At 40.0% G+C, this 18,959-nt stretch overlaps 1 protein-coding gene across 1 annotated transcript in view; it reads right to left on the bottom strand.

Annotated features, from left to right (window-relative positions):
• Positions 1 to 18,959, bottom strand: part of LOC104461213 (sodium-dependent noradrenaline transporter-like) — a 63,454-nt gene that overhangs the window by 30,776 nt on the left and 13,719 nt on the right. The window contains exons 2-4 of the mRNA XM_010072716.1: positions 14,624 to 14,806; positions 11,548 to 11,679; positions 8,036 to 8,273 (exon numbers count right to left, since the gene is read on the bottom strand). Of these exons, the coding sequence (XP_010071018.1) occupies positions 8,036 to 8,273; positions 11,548 to 11,679; positions 14,624 to 14,806 (553 nt within the window). The remainder of the gene's footprint in view (positions 1 to 8,035; positions 8,274 to 11,547; positions 11,680 to 14,623; positions 14,807 to 18,959) is intronic.

The following is an 18,959-nucleotide window of genomic DNA, read 5'->3' on the forward strand; positions in this document are numbered from 1 at the left end:
GGATCAAACCCAAATGGCTTGCATAGAGTAGGTATCAGCAAATTGGCTAAGATATAAATAGATACAGTCCTGGTCTCCTGAGCTCTGTTCGCTATTCTGGTAGTTAGACTAGGTTTTCATGATCTAAAACTTAATGCAAATTGTAGATTGAACATGCTAAAAGGACTGTCAGTGTATACAGTGTGCAATCTATAGAAATTAAATTACATACTCAATTTAGAAGGCAATTTGAAGCGTCATAATTGTACTCAATTAGAAGGCTCTCCTACATGCATGTCTTCTGTTAGATATTTGGGCAACCATAGTTCAGTTGTAGTTGCTGACAGTTTCCTTCAGAGATGCCATTGGTTCTTTTATCCATGGAAGGTTAGGATATGCTTTAAGCAGCTGTGGATGGAGTTCTTTTTACACAGAGTTTGCCAGGCTCCAGGTATTTTTACTTCAGGTGCAGCACTGCTTAAATTCAGCTGGACTGTTTCCCCAGCAGTTTGCGTCTACAAGGTGTACATCCACAGCTGTGCGGAGCAGAGCTTGCGGTACAGACCCTGCAGACCAGAGCTGGCTCCATGCAGACTGATCACCAGTGTCTCCTCACTGCAGTGCTGAGGCTAGAGATGTAGTGTGGAGATAGCAGAGTGGCTCCACGTGAAGTCAGCAAGGTGCAGCAGGGTCAGCCTGGCTCAGCCCCAGCTCTGCCATGCACACAGCCACCGTCTGAGCTGCTCTGGCAGCAGTCAGCGTGGGTTCAGCTGGGTGTAGTCACTCCAGCTCTGTTGGATACTGCATTGTCTTTTGCCAACACCTTTGTTGCCTGGGTTTTTCTATTTCTCAAGATATTTCAGCTCCCTCTTGTGTTGGCGAATGCAGCTATGTAATGGACTTCAGGCTACATTTTGGGAATCACAGAAAGATAATTTACCAGTGGCACCCTGGTTGGCATATTTATTATTTGTACTGAATGCAATGGTATTTCTATTTGAATCACGATAATTATACATGGCTACTAGGACTAAACTCTTCATTGAGAATGTTTATTTCAACTCACTAAAGTTTTTACCCAGCTTAATTCTCCCATCAACTTAGTAATTCTGACCTCCCCTGCTATTTGGGCCACACTTCAGCACATTCAAGTCTGCACATCACTCTGAAAAAGAGATTTTCAAACTCTGCTTTTAAACCCATTATATTGAGATCTGCAGATAGAATGGAAATGCTTGAATTTACCCCTCCATAGATCTAATGAATACTGAACTCCTGAAAAAGTTTGTTTGACGATACATGGTGAAGCAGTTAGAGCCCATGTGCTCCCAACTGCCCCAGCCCTTAGTCAGCAAGTTAAATGGCACTTCAGCCAGCATCCTCAATGGCCGTGCACTGCCCTAGGTGGGAGGGTCATCGAAGGAGAGCCCCAGCCTCTCCAAAGAAGCTGCTGAGCTTTCACAAAGCTTTACTGAGTTCAGAAGGGCTGCATGGAAAGACACACAGTTGCCAGAAGAAAGTCAACCGTAGGAACAGGCCCATGCACCACAAACCAAGGGCAGCTGACACGTTTAAACAAACAGATGCTCACTTTATGGTTTAACATTTGTTGTAAAGCTGAGTCCTTTACACAGTGAGGTTAAGTTTGTAACCTTTTCATGCATTAATGCTTAGATGTGATAGGTGATGAGCAAACACTTCCTCTGTAGGAAGCAACACTTAAAACACTAGTGGTGACACTATGTCAGTGCTGTGTCCTAGAGAACATTTGATAAGAAACAGGTGAATACAAATAATGGATGTTTAGTTGTGTGTGACACTTTTATTGGCTTTGCCTGGAGCAATATGTGCATGTGGAGATGTTCCACGGAGAAAGGATCTGCTTCAGCTTGCTAGGATTTCAAATGCAAGGTAATATAGGGGAGATGCGGCAGCACTGACCTTGGCTGCTCAGAGCCTGGTTCCACCACCACGCTACACAGGATTCTGTACGTAAAGATACACAGTTAGAATTCCTCCTACAACATAGCGCAAAGCAAGCCAACTGCGCGCAGCATAACGTGCAGCTCCTGACATTTGCAATATCTCATAAAACCCTTCTGGAAATTCAAGTTGGCAAAGTAGTCATTCTTCCAGTCTTCAGGACTTGTGGTTTAGGAATCATTTCCATAAAGCTGTCCAAAGCCTAAGAACATGTGTACACACTTACATGGATTGACTTCCACTGTACTCACAATTTATTTTCTCTTTGTGTAAGTAAATGGTCAACAAATGTGAAGATGTGAACATACATGCAAAGTAAATTTCAAAGCCGTGCATGTAAATATTTGTGGAAAACTGTTTTTATTTTATGCACATAAATACTTGAACCAGAAATTTCTGTGTACTGAGTCAAAAAGAGAAATATTGAGTTACTTGAGTCCAAAAAAGTCAACACAGTCAAAAGTAAATATACAATGTGTAGAGATGCATAGTCTCAGACTATGGATGTGTAAACAGTGCACCCAAACATTTCCTAAACATGACTTTGCAGTTCATTTAGAATTGCTATCTACACAACTTGCTTCTTGCTGTTTCAGCAATGTGGCCATAAATTTCCTATGTAAAGTATTTAATATGCCTGATTTTCAGCCTGCTGAAATCAGAGGAGGAGTTCTCTTACATTCAGGGGACTTTCTAGGGGTGAAGGTACAGAACCTGCCTAGAATTATTGTTAGCCTCTGACTGTGTGATCTCTATGAAGCAAACCAGATGACTGCTGCTCAACTTCAGACCTCTTAGAAACATCCAACAACTTTATTTTCAATTAAGATTCAAATGATTAATAAGTCTAGATGTCTAGAGAGGTTCTTAATTTCTCATAGATTACAAACACTCTAATTAGTTTATAGGGTATGGATGTTGCATAATGATGAAGAAAACTCTTAAAGAAGCTTGAGATTTATTCAGTGGAGGACTGTTGTCCAGGAAAGTGGTATATCATTGAGAATTGCTCATGTGTTTAGCGTGAACTTAGAGTCTTTTTTTACCAGATGTGTTTAGCAGAATATATGGCTATCCACTCTCATTATTTCTTGTTTTTCTGATTCAGTTTTTATGAGCATTTATAAGCAGAATCACTTATGCTTGCTTTTGAAATGGTGTTCTCTCTCTTTTGGGAGAGGTTGCTTTGTGATTGTTTTATGGGGATAGGTTCCTACATCTTTGTTTGGAGCACATGGTGTTGATCACTCCATTTGACGTGCTGCTGAACTATGGGGCCCCTTTGGTCTGTGGTGGTCTTTCCTGTGAAACTTGTACCCAAGAGCACAAACCTCTTGGTCTATAAAAGTAACCTTTTCTGTGTAGGGTGAGGGGTTTTTTTCAGGATATTCTTGGTCTTACACTCCTAATAAATTTGTGTTCATAAATATGAAAGATGTAGACTGCTGTGACTGAACATAGTCTTTACTCCTTGTTCTTAGGTGGCTTTTTGTAATTACTTACATCTGGGCAAACTTGTGAATTCTGTGTATTTCCTTTACTGAATCTGGCATGAAAATTTCCATGTAAAAATGTGTTTTATTTCTTACACAGAAAGAATGGATTACAGCCCTGAGAAAAAGTGCCATCAGAGGAAAATAGCCATAGCTCAATACATTTGTTGACAATTTCCAATATTTTGTTTAAAAAATTGCCAGGATTTGTTCCTACAAGTCGTTATTTTTTACAGGCACAGTACCTCATGAGAATAGTGCTTTTGTTCCACCACACTGGTATTTTTTAATTGTCAGTGTAAATGAAAGCAAGATGGTAATAAACCTTTCACAGACACAAGAATGGGGAGCACAAATATAAAGTATGCCTGTATTCAGATAAATTATCTGAATAGAAGCGATATGGAGTAGATAGGGGAACTTTTTTTGCAGTGATGCACTTGTGTTCTTCCAAAAAAAGGGTTTCTAACGAATTATTTTAACATATGCTGAAAGGATAGAAGGTCCTTTGCATTTTGTGTGTTGTAATTCCAAACCACTGAAGAGGGAAGTAATTAAGTAATGTGTGTCTCCAAAGAAATGTGGAATTTATATTTTATTCCTAACTGGATTTCTCTTATGACTGACCATTACTAGCAGAAGGGCACCAGTTGCTCTCAGATTTTGGAGTGCTTGCTTTGCTAAGTTTGCAGTGTACAAGTACTTTATAATTGATTTGACCATCTCTAATGAGGTACTGGAGAGGTCTCATTCCATCCTGTATTCTTGTTGTAAGCAACTGTCCCATTTACGTCAGTGGCATCTTGGTCTGAATTAAGCCTGAATGACTGAAACCAGACGTAGTAAAATGAAACACTCCAGAAAGCTTCAGTGTAGAACCACTTCAACCTGAGCTATTGCCCAACTCTTAAGGCTTGAAAACAAAAGCCAGATATGTTTGTCAAATCTGCCTGTCACTGCCTTGGCATGGAAATTGCAATTTGAAGTGATTTCTTTCAAGTCTGAGACTTACAGGTTTTTCCTTGCTTTCCCTCCCTGCCAAACGCTGGACAGCTGAAAGATTTGGCCTACATTCTTAGCAAGTTTTCCCTCCTCTCACCTGAAATAAGTGGTGAAAATCAGCATAATCTGATTGAACTTAGAGGTGCCCTTCTTGAACTATTAGATGAAATGTCTCATCACAGTACTCCCACCTCTTCCTACAGTTTGTTCCTATGCTGGCAGAGATTGAGAGAGTCAGCTCTGGCAGCTGCATGGTTTTAGGAAATAATCTCCTCTAAATTCATGGTCAGACAAGCTTTGTGTGAAGGAATGATGTCCCAGAGAGAAGTGTCTATTTCTCTTATGGGTAGCCACATCAGCTTTCTGCTTGTGGCCTGCTTTAGCAGTACCTCTTTTCAGTCATTCTCCAATGGCAAAAATAGAAGTTTGGTGTTTCTGGTCTCCCTGCTTCCAGTTCAGCTTGCCCACCAGAAGGCAAAAGTTTGCGTACAGTCTTAATTTAAATACACAACGTAGAGAACCAAGTTCAAGCTATATTACTTGCCATGCAGTCTTGAGGCTGAAGACTTAAGTGTTTGGACATTTAGGATCCTTAGCAAGTTTTCCATAAGCTGCAGTGCATCCCAGTAACACAGAGCAGCAAGTTCTTGTTACGCTGGTTACTGTGGTTGAAAACTTGGCCCCAAATACTCCAAGCTGGATGGTCTCCTGTATGCCTTGGTAGTACTGAGGAGAGTAATAGAACTTATTTTCATCTCCACTGACAAAATCCCTCCCTTTCTATGATATTTTGTCAGTAAGCACCAGTGCTGTTGCTGTTTTTAATCCCTGTTTTAATCAGCATGCCTTGTGTTAGTGCAGAGGCCGGGCTTCCATAGGTGTCCCACTGAAGTTTGCGTGGCATAGCTTTATTTCCCTCTGGTATAAAATTAGCTGCTCTGTTTCCTTCTTTCTCTATATAACTGGTCAAAACTCAAAATCTGAAATTTGCCATATTATATCTGTTGCCCAAAAAGTAATTGTTTCTGTTATTACTAACACCTTGTAACATTGGATAGCAGTACAAACCTTAAGAAAATAAACAGGATCATAGAATTTGGCAACCAGTGTCTCCATGATGCTGTTACTTAAAAACTCTTGCTCGTCCACAACAACTCTTGTTGAGGAAGGATCCATTCACTATGCAGTCGATAATTTAGGATTTCTGGCTGGAAGTAATAGACTGACCTGACACAAACTATTCTGTCAGGAACTGGAGTTCTCATCTGGCAAAGATTTGTTGATTAAAAGTGACTAATGGCTATCTACCAGGAAGAATCAGGTGTGATTCCTACCCAGACACTTGGGTCAAGTTCAGCAGTCATTCAAGCAGTAGTGTAATACGGTATAAGGACACCCAATATTCTTAAAGGAGTTATCAGCCTGTGCTTCAAGGGGTTTTCAGAGGGAATGTAGCCAGTCAAGACCCTTATTTGAACTATTACTTAACAATAAACTGCATCCAAAAATGGTGTCATTTTGTAAACTCACTATATTGACGCAGATTTAACATTACATCATCACTTCTGTTTCCTGACTCTATTGCACATAATATGAAACTTTACAATCAGAAGATTCAGCTCTCCCTGTTGTAAAAAGACCGTGGGAATGAGTTAGTGTATTTGATACAGGAGAAGAAACACTGTTTTCTGAATTGAACTGTCTTTATTAGGTTGGATCTGAATACACTAAAACTTTGCACAAGCTTGGGTCCACACCTGAGCTTTACAGCTGGACTTGATGAGCTAATCCAAGTACTGGCTAAGTGAACGTAATGCCCCTTGTGATTCACTGTTTTTACAGCTGGGGAAGCAAATGTTACAGATTGTGTTACTGGAGTGGTTATTCTTCTAATTTTTGCAACATAATCTAGTTGCTAATAGGTACAGGGCCTAGGGACTTAATTACTGCTGCAAAATTCAGGGATCAAAGCACAATGAAATGTTAAATTCTCTTTTTTATTCTTACCTTCTGAAAACTGCACCTTGAATCTGTAAGGAAAGAACCCTAATATTTCAAGCTTCAGCGTACAGACAGCATCACAACTTGAGCTGTTCCCCAGGTCAGTGGAACTAAATCAAAACATTGTGAATAGATTCTACCACTACCTCACCCACTGCAAATTCAAAATCATACCCCAAGCATGATGTGATAACAGAAAATGCACTTTAAATTATAACAAAGCAAAGCATGAATATAGGCATTGTATTTTGCTTTGCAAAGGCTTAATCACAAGAAAATTATAAAGAAAACCTTCATAAATGCTCTTCACGTGAAAATTCTGTAATAACGCACTTGTTCGTTTGAAGATGCTGAATGTATAATGTTCACTTCAAAGTCAGGTTCCTTGACTACGAGGACATACAGCCTTTTGCTATAAATGACCTCTCTTTACATTTGAGTTATGAACACATCATATATTGTCTTTGCAAGGGCAGTAGATTTCTGAGCTGTCATTATTTGCTGTTGTAGTGAGTTCCTTTGAACTCACCCCCCCTTATTGTTTTCAAAGCACTGAGTTTAGTTTACCCAAACCCCTGCCAACAGTTTGTGTATCACTACTGATCTTTCGCTGTGCTGTCTGCAGAGGAAAAATAGCAGTCACAAAGGTTTCAGAGCTATAAACACAGACCTCATGATCCCTACGGTAGCCAGGCATGGTGTGACACACAGGAGGTTATCTGTGGTAACTGTGGTGTCCCTTTGCTTCTGTGGGGTAGGACTTGCTGCTCAGCAGGTCTGTGTCCTGATATCCTTCCAGTCTCAACACAGAAATATTAATTGATTATTCAGATTAATTCAACAGCTGGTTCAATTAGCCTGATACCTCCCCTCCTTTCTTTTTCCTAATCAAATCCCATTTTCCCCTGGAGGTCCATAATGCAATTATTTATACACACATCGATAGCTTTGTTTTATAGTTTAGTTACTTTATATACCTTTTTTTGTTTTGATTCCAAGTGTTTGATTTGAGTGTACCTTTGCCTGTTTTGACCCATATTGCAGAATGCTCTTTTGCTTAGGAATCAGAAAAAGCCTGTCTTTCTACAGCTGTGGCACTATCCTCCCTGCTCCATGCTTCATCTCACTTCATTGAACTATTCAATAGGCAGCTGAGCAAACAGAGGTCTATTCCGAGATACTCTGCAAGTGGAGAAACAGGCCAAGTTTGTTGAACAAATGATTATTTTAAAGTATTAAAGCCAGTTCAGTTTGTCCTGCAGTGGTCTTTGTCAGAACATTGCTGTGCTTCCTTGCCCTGTCAAAGTTGGTGCAAACAGAAATGGAACATCAGGGAACATTTGTCTTGTCCAATTCCATACTGCTCAGTGGCAAGTATTTCATTTCTACTGGAAAAACTGAAGCTTGCAGAGGCTAGAGTCTTAATCACACAGGAATACAGATCAACATTGCAACTGCATTTTATCCTTAGTCTTACGCTTATATTGGAGGCTGGATGCTGAGCTATTTAACCTTCCGGAGGAAACACTCTTGGACATAGAATTTTGAATAAATAGCAAAGTCAAGTCAACACTTACTCATAGAATTCAGCTGCAGGAGTGAGCTTGTACTTCGAGTATTTGGTACCATCGCCAAGCGCTGATGCATTGAAGAGTTTGGGATCTGTACAGTTTGGGCTGTTCCAACTGTTGTCGCAGTTTGTCCAGGGGAGCTCAAATGTGAATGATGAAAACAGATAATACAGAGACCAAGCTATGATAACGTTGTAGTAGAAACCCACGTAAAGAGCTATGAGTATCACTGCATAGCCTACACCTAAAGACAAAGGAAAACTAGATTATACATTGCATTTTACGTGCAACAGTATATGCAAACACTGCAGTTAAACTCAGCCATACATGGTTGCAAATTCATTTTAGATCCTCAAAGCAATAAAAGGAATTTTTGACATTTACATGCATACATGTGGACACAGTGTCACTGACCTTAAAACCAAAAATTACATTAATGATCTTGGGAAATGACTGGCTTTTAGAAAATCCAGTTGTTAGCCAGAAAAATCGTGCAGTGCAGTGTCAAAATCTGTTCTTGTATGACTCTGTTGCTGATTTGCTTCCAATGCAGTAGATTGCAAGCCCATGTTAGGAGTGAAACTTACTTCATCTTCATCATGTCAGAATCCTTGGCAACTTGCCTTGGAAAATTAAAGCTCCAGACTTAAGTGAAGTTTGCCTGTGCCTTGCGCTCCTACCCTGAGCTACTTTGGACAGACACCGATCCCTCATCTGTTTCTTTCCCCTTGTTACTCTCCAGATTGGCTTCCACCAGCTCGTAACTAGGTCTAAACGGTCTGTTCCACTGTTCCACTGAGGGGGCTCCAAGTGGTTCTTGGGCATGCCAGTAAACCTTGGTGAATATCAAGCTTGGGGCTAAACTGTGTGTGGACCTTCAAACCGTTTCATTTTTTCTCCAGGATTACAGAATCCCCACTGTAAACATTCTCTTTTGACTTTGAGCATTTGTTTTGTATTTTTGCCTACTGTGAAGTATGCTTGGAGAGCTGCTGATCCTGAAGGAGTTGGCAGTTCAAAGACTGCTGCATGTACCAAAGTTACTCCTTGCTCTTCAGGAGGCTTTTAACACATAGACCAGTTTGCTCATCCCTAACATGGGGGAAAAGACTGTGAAAGTAATGATGAAACTGTCTCTTCAAATCCTTAGTGCTTAAATGAATCCAGTACACTCAAACTCTAGTGAAACATTATGATCAATAGAATGGAGCAGGGGGTAATTTTTAAATATTAATGTGAATGTTAAAATACTAAGTACCAGTAATATATGTTGCACTGGAACAGGACAATTTCTCATTTAAAAAAGTGTTCCCGAAATTTCTCCAATTCAGGAGGACAATCATAGCTGTTTAATATAAAGATTAAACAATACTGGATCAAATGTAACTTAAATGTCACTCCTTTGAAATCACAAGAATGTTCAGGAATGAATTTGCTCTCCTGTTTCCAGGTCTAGCTTTTCTTAAAATGCTGTACCACCCACACCTTAAAGTAGACCCTGGAAAATGCAGAGATGAAAACAGACTGTGTTGCAAAGGTTACAGGGTATATTTTTAATTGCATGCGTTACAAGAGCATCTCGTTAGAAGTAGACTCCTTAGAGCTCATAGTAATAATGTTCATAGCTAAAATTAGTACTGTAGTGCTGTTCATTTAGAGAAGTTGTTCTAAATTTGTGTAGGCTATGGACTTTTTGTTTGAGTGAAGGACTTGAGTTATCCCAGCAACAACTCAAAAGCATTAGCAGTAAAATGTGTTTGTATGTTATCAGAAGATTTGGTCAGAATTTTAAAAGTACCGAGTTTATGCTGGTGCTGAGGTGCAAACACAGCTCAATGCTTACTACTTTTTGAGAATCAAATAACTTACGCTATTCTATATCCTAGTAATAAGAACCCTTAAAAGTCAACAGTAATGTATGTTTAGTCCACTTTCAAATGTCAGCTTAAAGACATAGCTGGAATATCAAGAAGACTATACATGAAATAAGTTCTGTTTTCCTTTCTCATCATCTTTTCAGTCCTGAAGTCTATTAATAGAGTAGCTCTGAGCACTGTAGTATTTGTCGCGAACACTTAGAGGTCCTTAAGGTCTAAATTTGCAGTTAAGTTTTCAAAATGCTTATTGCCATCCAAAGGTATTAACCGACAGGGGTTTTGATTAACCAAGGGTCTTCAGATTCCCAGGTGCTGGGATGAATTTTGTCTCCCTTGAAGGGATTATAGGACTAGGTAAATCTGTATGAATGAATTTAAAAATTTTGGGACATATTTTATTAGCTCGCTTATGTATTTTTTATTATATCTCTGACTTTGCTGGGAGTTTTGGGTTTGATAAGAAAAAAAACCTGCAGTTTTCCTATTCTGTGGCACTAGCCTCCTTGAAGGGGAAAGAAGGCTAACATTTACTCAGTGTAACCTATAGCTACGCACCAGATCTGCCAAGTTTGGATCGCTACTGTTAAGCTCCTCAGCTTTTGTCAGTCACAGGATGAACACTATCTGAATTTTAATCTTCTAAGATCAGCTGAGCTTGAGCGGTTTCATTTCAGGTGACTCTGTGTTGAAAATGTTTCTACATAAGATTTTAGATATAATCTGGTACAGATATAAGGGAATTTACAATTTTTGTTGTAAGCAATGCTTAAGAAAATTCTTGAGGCTCCTTAAGAAATACTTGTTTCATGTAGAGAGAGCATATGGCTTCCTTCACCCAGGGAGATGCCTTTATCTCTGATCAATGCCGAACGCCCTGACCAGTATCCAAACACCTAACCTTGGTTATTTCTTCCTTGCAGAATGGTTGCAACTCAGTGCACAACGCAACACGCTGCAGCCTTTTATTTAGTGAATCTGGAGAGTTAACCCCAGTGGAAAACGCTCAATAGTAACAATAATGTTCAGGTTTTAATAAATGCTTTTCATTGCTAGATTTGAAAACCACTTTACAAAGTCTGTCGTAATCATTACTCCCATTTCATAGGCAGGAAAACTGAGGTGCAGAGCCACAGAGAACTCCCGGGATGTTACCAGTCTACCAACTGGCCTACAGTTTTCACAGCTCCATTTTCGTGTTCTTGTCACTGCGGTATGCTGACTTTTGCAGAGAAAACTCCACACAGTGAGTTAACTGAATGGAGTCAGTGGGTATGTTAGTCACTGGGGGAGACCTGGATGGGATTTGGTATTTCTAAATGTTTGCATTGCCAGCCTCTCCCTCCACCTAGAGATACCCAGTTCCTCCCACACCCTGTTACGCAGGGACAGGGAGGACGGGGCTGAAGAGCCCGTGCTCATTGCTCTCTCTTGCACGCCTCAGCAATAACCCTGAAGATGATTTCTGTGGCTTTTCTCATTTTGTGCTCCACCTGTGAATAACAAACAGGCTTCTGACTTCAAGGGTTGGGGAAGGGTCAGCAAATATCATGCTCGCTGTGGAAAGATGAGAGACCTTTACTTTGTGATCACAAACATGTAGCACTCTCATGGTGCTGTTTAAGTGAGCAGAGAGACACTTACCTTTGAAAACTGGACAGATTTTCCACACAGTGGCAGCCCCTTCTCGGTTATACTGTCCCAGTGCTAATTCCATATAGAACAGGGGCATTCCAGCAATGATTAGGAAGAGAATATAGGGAATAAGAAAAGCTCCTGGAAAGAGAATAATTAGACATTGTAGTATACGTTTTGGTTACATTTTGCTTTCTCTATTGCTTACTTTTACTGGCTAAAGACAAAGCCACTGCCTTTGGGAAGCAGAAAGGAAGTATCGGGAAGGAAGAACCCATATTCTCTTGTTCCTTTCCTGTATTTTTTTTAAGGTCACACAGATGGAACCCCTGAAAAAAGCTGTAGAGTATGGCTCCTATTACCCCCTAATGTTTCCCCTCTGCTTTTTGACTTCAAGGGGGAAAAAAAACTGTCCCTGAAAATTAATCCCTAACTCAAGAAGAAATGATGCCATACACACTTGTAGAGATAGAAGGTAAAGGGACTATGAAAAATTTCATTAAGTTTTCATAGTGCAGTATGTTCAAAAGGGAGCACGGAGGCCAACAACAGAAGAAAAAGAAGTCATGCAAGTTCCTGTAAGTGCAGTTTAAATCATAGTGTGTAAGGTGTCTGCAGGGACCTCTGGCTTGAAGATGAATCACTGATGGTCAGTCATATGGAATTTGGGCTTCCAAGGCATATTTTGGTTTTTGCTATGAAAAAATTCCCTTATTCTTATGAAATGTGTTAGACAATGCACCCCTTCTCCAACCTAGTGATACTCATTGCCTTTGATGTGGAGTATGTACTAGAACTGGTCTGGTTTCACTGCTGGGCTCAAGTACACTGTCTTTATATTGCAGCAGGACAGTGTTGGGACTGCTTGCACCTTCCTGGAATACATAACTTTACTTGATTGAGGATTTTCCTGTGAGGTCATACCACAGAAACTGTCACCTGTGGAAAAATCCTGGTGTGTAATTGAAAACTTCCCTTGCAAAAGGAAGTAAGTTTGCACTGCTTCTAAATATATAAACTTACAGAAGGTATGTGTAGTCTGGAAAAATATAAAAGCATGACTGTAGGTATCTAAAACATGCCACTAAGCAGAGTGAACTGTGTGCTTAAAAAGTACTTCTGAAAGTACTGCTGTGCTTTTACAAGTCTAAATAGTTGTTGCTCCTTTACTTGTCATGTTGGCTTACCACAGATATTACTAGTGTGAGCTGCCCAGCAGCACTGTTCAGAGAGGGAATTGTGAGTATATCCTGGAGAATAAGAATGGAAAACCAAACTCTGTTCTCTTAGTCATACCCCAAATCTACTTATAAAAGTAACATGCTGAAACATAATGGTAAGGACAATGTATTGAGCATTGAGTCGTAAGTTTAGGCATTTGAAAGTTGAAATCTTGCAATGAAATAGACAAGGTATATCAACAGAAATAAAGAATACCTTAAAGCTTTGTGATGTGTCCTAAAAGCGGAATATATTGGTTGTATCACTTTGGGGCCAAGAATCTTCTTATGCTGTTTATATCGAGTGTAGTGTGAGGGCAACCAGCATGAGCATAAGCCACTACAATACCAGTGATACATGGTGTAATAATATTTTAGTGTCATTCATAAGCTGCTTTCTATGATTGTCATGTTGAACTGTCCTGTGTTTGAATATTGTAGAGAAAAAGATATTTGTATTCAACAAATACTTGATACCCTGCAGTTCTGCGCTCTGAGTGTTGAGACATACTCAGCTAAATCGGGCTGGGATACTACATATTGCTTTCACTACTTCTAGTATCTAGAAGAATTATTTTAGGTGGTTTTACTGTCATATTTCTTGTAAGTGACAGCCTTTGAAGTGCCATACTTGTCTTGCTTTGGTAGTATTACAGTGTGTGGAGCTGACTCACAAACCCAGTTCATATTTGGGAGGTGTGGAGTTGGCACAGAGTGCTGTTTGACTAGCTTTAATGTCAAGAGACTGTGGAAAACGTGATGCCACAAATTGAATAGGGAAATTTGTGTTTGAGAAAATGAATCCTGGGTATGTATATTGGACTTGCGTATTAAATGCTAGTTTAAAATAGGTGTTTTCTAACTATGACTAATACCATGATGAACTCTGAAGTGTACAGTACTTCGGCATACTTGTTTAAGAGTCATCTATTTGTCTGAGAGTCATCCCAGGCTTTAGTTAGAGGAGGTTTCTTTCTTTTTTTTCTTCCCCCGCCCTGCCCCCGCAGGGGATTAATACAGTGTGGTGTAATTTTCAGCAAAGAGCAGTTACGCAGTATGTCAGGGTTTCATAGCTGGGTTACTTTTCATGTAACTAAATGATTGAAGTATTTTCAAATTGAGATAAATATCAAAGTAAGGGTGCTTAGTCACATTAAGTTGACTTAATGTTTTGAAGACTTCTGGAACCTTCTTGTTTAGCAGCTTCTGATTAGGTAGAAAATACCAAAAAGTCAGGTATTTTGTAGATCTCTTCCTAGCCAATATCCAGAATCAAACTTCATGATGTTCACTGAACCCTTTCTGAGATCATGGGCTCTTCAGTGGAAAATAAATGATGGTCAGAGTATCATTCACATTGCCGCAAGCTGGAATGGTGTGCAAAAGCTTGTAAACAGCATCTGTGGGGTATATGATCAGCCTCACTCTGTGACTGCATAGGGGCTCCATCACAGGACTGGCTTCTGCACAGTCTCTTACTAACGAAAGGTGTTGTTTGCAAGAATACTTCACACCATCCTGCGTGTGTGTGGTTCTAACATGCTGTGCTCCAGGGAGGCAGCAAACGAGCATCCTGGTGAGTCTCTTGCTTTACGTCTGCTGGTGTGAATTCGAGCATCACACCAGACTTCTCTGAAGAAGCAGCCTCGCTGTTAACGCCTACCTGGTCTATGAAGTCAAAATGTGCTAGGATGAGTGACACGATGCCAGCTGTGTCAGCCCTGCCTGTGCCACTGGCCACAGAAACTGCCGTGCTTTAATTGCATGAATCCCAGGGGCCAGTCAGATTCGTATAGCCCAAACAGCTGCATTCTTAGGCAGCACACAGATTAGCTAACATTTCAGATGAGTCTGCCAAGACCTACCTACCTCGGAGAGACAAGGGAATTCAATCTGTGGGATTGCCTCATTGGCAGTAACACACTGATAGCACTCGTGGGGATTCCACTCCCCCTCCATGTGATGGGATGGGGCTGAGCACACAGCTGCATCCCGCAAGGCAGTACTGGTCCCAGCAGTCCCTAAGGGTTCCCGATTTCCCTTTAGAGCTAAAAATCGAGAGTAATTAACATCTGTAATACAGCCCTGGCGTGAGAGCTTTACTTGACTTGCTACTGAGTCACATGCAGCTCAAAAACCACAGGCTGGGCTTGGGCTGTTGCAAATTGCTACATCTCTCTCTTAACAGATTTTGAGATCCATGTACATCCCTTAAGGTACCGGAGGATACAAGGAGTTAAGATAGCCATGTGTCTTATGCAAAATTAGATCAGGTCAAACCCTCAGCTTCTACAAGAACCATCTGTGTGAAGTTCAAGTGGAAACTTGCACAAAAGTTTTTTTTTTTTTTTTAAACTATTACATTTAATTAATGCAGGACAAAATACAAGACAGGCTTTGCATTGCTGTGTTCAGTGCCAAAACAACTTTTTAACTTTGGTATAACAGCATCCATACAAAAGGACTCTCCTCCTTCTCTTCTTCAGCATTCACAGCATCCTTGGAGGTGGGAAGCAAAGAGGAAAATGGCTCCTCCCAGCCCTACAAGAATGTCTCATGTCACTGTTAAATACCAGAAAGAAAGAAGCACTGATTTACTAATGACTGCAAAAAGGTCATTTAAATGTCTGCTGTCATCTTAAAAGGATTTGTTGGTGCACATTTGAGAAGCAGGCCAGGGCAGGGATAGTTGAAACAACTTTGAACTATTTGTGCTGGTTATCATCTTAAAAGGATTTGTTGGTGCACATATGAGAAGCAGGCCAGGGCAGGGATAGCTGAAACAACTTTGAACTATTTGTGCTGGTTAGCTTCTGCATTTGTTACCATGGTTATTCTAGTCAAAATGTTAACTGGCAGGGATGTCTGCTGAAACAACAAACTTTGAGCAACTATTGCTCCTATTTTCAGATAGGAGTGTGGCCAGTATTTGTGCAGGAAAAGAGTCTAAAAACAAAGATCTCCCAACTGGTGAACTGAAATACAAGCTAATCTCTGTATCTGATCAGCACTGCTTGTTTTTTTCAGACAGAATAAATAGTACTTCAAACAGCTTCAGCAAACTGTTGATAGAATGTAGTATATTTGCTCGGACAATAAGGAAAATGGGTGGAAACTCTAATCTGTACAGTCTCGTGAATAAAAAAAAGGAAGTTCCTGATGCAGAAATCTTTAAATCTAGATTGTACAAGATCACCATAGGCAGAAAAACTAGGGAATCGGAAAGGCAGGCATTTCTTAGTGCATGACTGTTAGTTCTGGCCCTTCATCAGCCTAGCTACCAGCTGGCTCGCACAGCCAGAGTACTGAGAGTACCTCTGGAGGAGGTGACCTCGAGGCTGATGCTGACTCCTGGCAAGAAGGGGTGGAAAGGTAGAGCTAAGTCTTTACTGACCAGAGATTAAAAGCAATAAGTGGTACAGCAAAGAGAAGTCAGAGATGTAAAGGAGCATGATGTAACCTCAGTGTCAAGGCAAGATGATGTTTTTAACAGCAGCTGTATGATGATGTTGAGCCCAGCCAGCAATAGACTATATTATAAAAAAATAACATTTTTCTGCAAATAGATCTCATGACATAGTATAAAAACTTTATCAGCGCTTTGCACATACAAAATCCTCCAAGTACTCAATAAAATCTTCCAAATATGCAACCTTTTTTATGGAAAGTATTTCTGAATCATACAAACAGTGGAGCTGTATCATTGTGAGTGACATGTTTCTTTTGAAGCCCTTATTTAACTACTCCCTCTAATAAACTGTTGCTAGATTTCAGCATATTTATATTTCTCCTCTTGATTTGGGTTCAGAACCTTCAGTTTTTCCAGAATTCCAATTTTAATAGTGTTGTTTCACTCAAGAGAAAGTGAAAACAAATAGTTTCCAGAAATGGTTCAGGGCTGTTCGTGGGCTGATGCCAGCTGAAGCCTGCATTTTTTGTCTTGAGCTGTTAACTTGCTCCTGCCTTGAAATAATTTGAAGTGCAGTGTATTTATAAGCTGGTCACTGGGTTGTAACAGAAAGGGTTACCCAAGCCCTTCCATGCAAACCCAGTCATCTCTTTTGGCTTTTTGTTACAAGAATAATGAGCTAAAGAAACCCATTAGTAGCTATTTTGAACAAATTAATGAGAGTTAAATATACCCAGCCACTCAGAGCAGCATGATTCATTCATAAATAACACCCAAGTCATTGGCTAAAGTCCTAATTATATAAAATAATGAAATGATCACTTTTACAGCAGTGTGTACTTTAAAGTGTATCGCAAGAATGTACAAGAACAACCCTGGCCTATGTTGTTTGATAGGATATTAAAGAAAAAATAGAGAGACATGGTGGGTTTGAGAGAATATAAATCAAATTGGTCCAAGATGGCCAGGGTGGCAGTGGGAGCTCCGGAGCTTTGCGGGAGGGTTCCTGCTGCTGACGTTCAGAACACTCTCACTGCAGCCAGTTTAGGAAATGAAGCCATTCCCATCTTCTCCCATGAGTGTGACTGTAGAAAGTGCATCTGCTTTATGAGGTTGCAGTGATAGCTTGTGTCTTTATATTGTGTCTCCTTATAGCAGAGCTACTACTGGAGCCAGCCCCTTTGTTTTTAAATAAATGAACTGGCATCAAGGTGAATTTTGACAGTAGTTTAACCTGGAGTTTGTAAAAATGTGAAGGTCTAGCTGCTAACGCTCCTGCCCAAATCCATCTTGTTGATTTTGTGCCTTTTTCTTTTTTAACTACTTGCCTGGTTTAAACAAGAAATGTGAGAAAGTGAGCGGGGATGTGGAGCCAGCTTGTAGACCGATCTATTACGTGATTTATGAAATCCCTTTTACTAGTGTTCAGTAGGACAGGGTTTGTAGGAGTGGTTGTATCCTTTCCTGGAACAGCTGACACGGTTGGGAACAAAACAGCAAACTTTCTAGTTCAGAAGCTCTTCAGGAGGTGCTAGTCAGGGAACTGCGTAGTACAGCTAGTACAGCACTGCTGGGTCAGTATGCAGCTGGAGACTGTTGCTGCTTCATAACAGGCATGACTGGGAGCTTAAGAGATGTTAAATTAAGAGTAAAAAATACCATTCTATCATTTTTATTAAGAGAAGGGTTCTATTGCTGTTTTTCCCCAACCTTGCAATTATTATTCACCTGCAACTGAATATCAACAAAACCACCCAAGTAAGGTACAGGCTGTACTTGAGATGTACAAAATCAAGTGTCTGTCAAAATGTACCCTGATTTATTGGTGGCAGAACATCCACAGCTAAAATTATTTTTGAATGAAGACATCAGAAGCTATTTGCTGTGAGCTTGTGGATCAAGATAAGCAGTTTTGCTGGATTCCAGCACTAGAAAAATCCATAACAGAACCTCAAGTGATAAGTTTTCCTTGAAATGTGTGTACTGAAAAATTATTTTTTGTGATATACAGAATATAGTCATGTACATGAAAGAAAATAGTACTTCATCAGCTTTAGCTGTCTCTTAAATGTAGGGAAGTCCTTGCTTGGTGCCAGGGAGATTTTGGCAACTACATTTTTACTTCGGTTCGGATACAGGCTGTCAGTCACAGTTTTGTCTCCCTTCTCAGACAACTTGTATGTTCACTTATGTTTGTTTTGTCTTAGTCAGCTGTAAATGAAAAGGAATGTTTTCAAAATTCATGGATCCATTTGATTTTGATGCCAGAAGGGATTGTTAGATACTTTGATCTAATTTCCTGTCTAACATAAACCAGAGTTTCAGACAGAAAAATATACAATCCTGTTTTAAAGATACCGGGTAGATCCTTTGCGGTTTTTTTTTGGCAGTTTATTTCATAGGTTAGTAATTTTTATGTTATAAAAAATAATTTTTAAACAAATCATTATTTCTAATTTGAGTACATCTGACATTTGATTGCGGCATTGCTTTCCCTAATACATTAAAATACCTTGCGATACTTCTGTTTCCCTCCCGTGAAGATGCTTAAGTGCTGCAATCAAGTGTTTCAGATGCTGCTTTATAATTTGAAGAGACTGAGTGAACTAAACTAGTGAATTACAATGTAATAGTGATTCCTGCTTTTCTGTCTAATATTCCCATCTTACAGGTATTTCTTGGTGTTGCAGGTTCATATATTGGCAGGTTGAAGAGTTACGTGGGCACTTTCTGTACCCACATTAAGCTATGTGGTACCCACTTCCTGAGATGTGCATTTTATGCCTCAGGAA

Source organism: Pterocles gutturalis, unplaced genomic scaffold (assembly GCF_000699245.1).
Source record: "Pterocles gutturalis isolate BGI_N339 unplaced genomic scaffold, ASM69924v1 scaffold23892, whole genome shotgun sequence".
Classification (NCBI taxonomy): Eukaryota; Metazoa; Chordata; class Aves; order Pterocliformes; family Pteroclidae; genus Pterocles; species Pterocles gutturalis.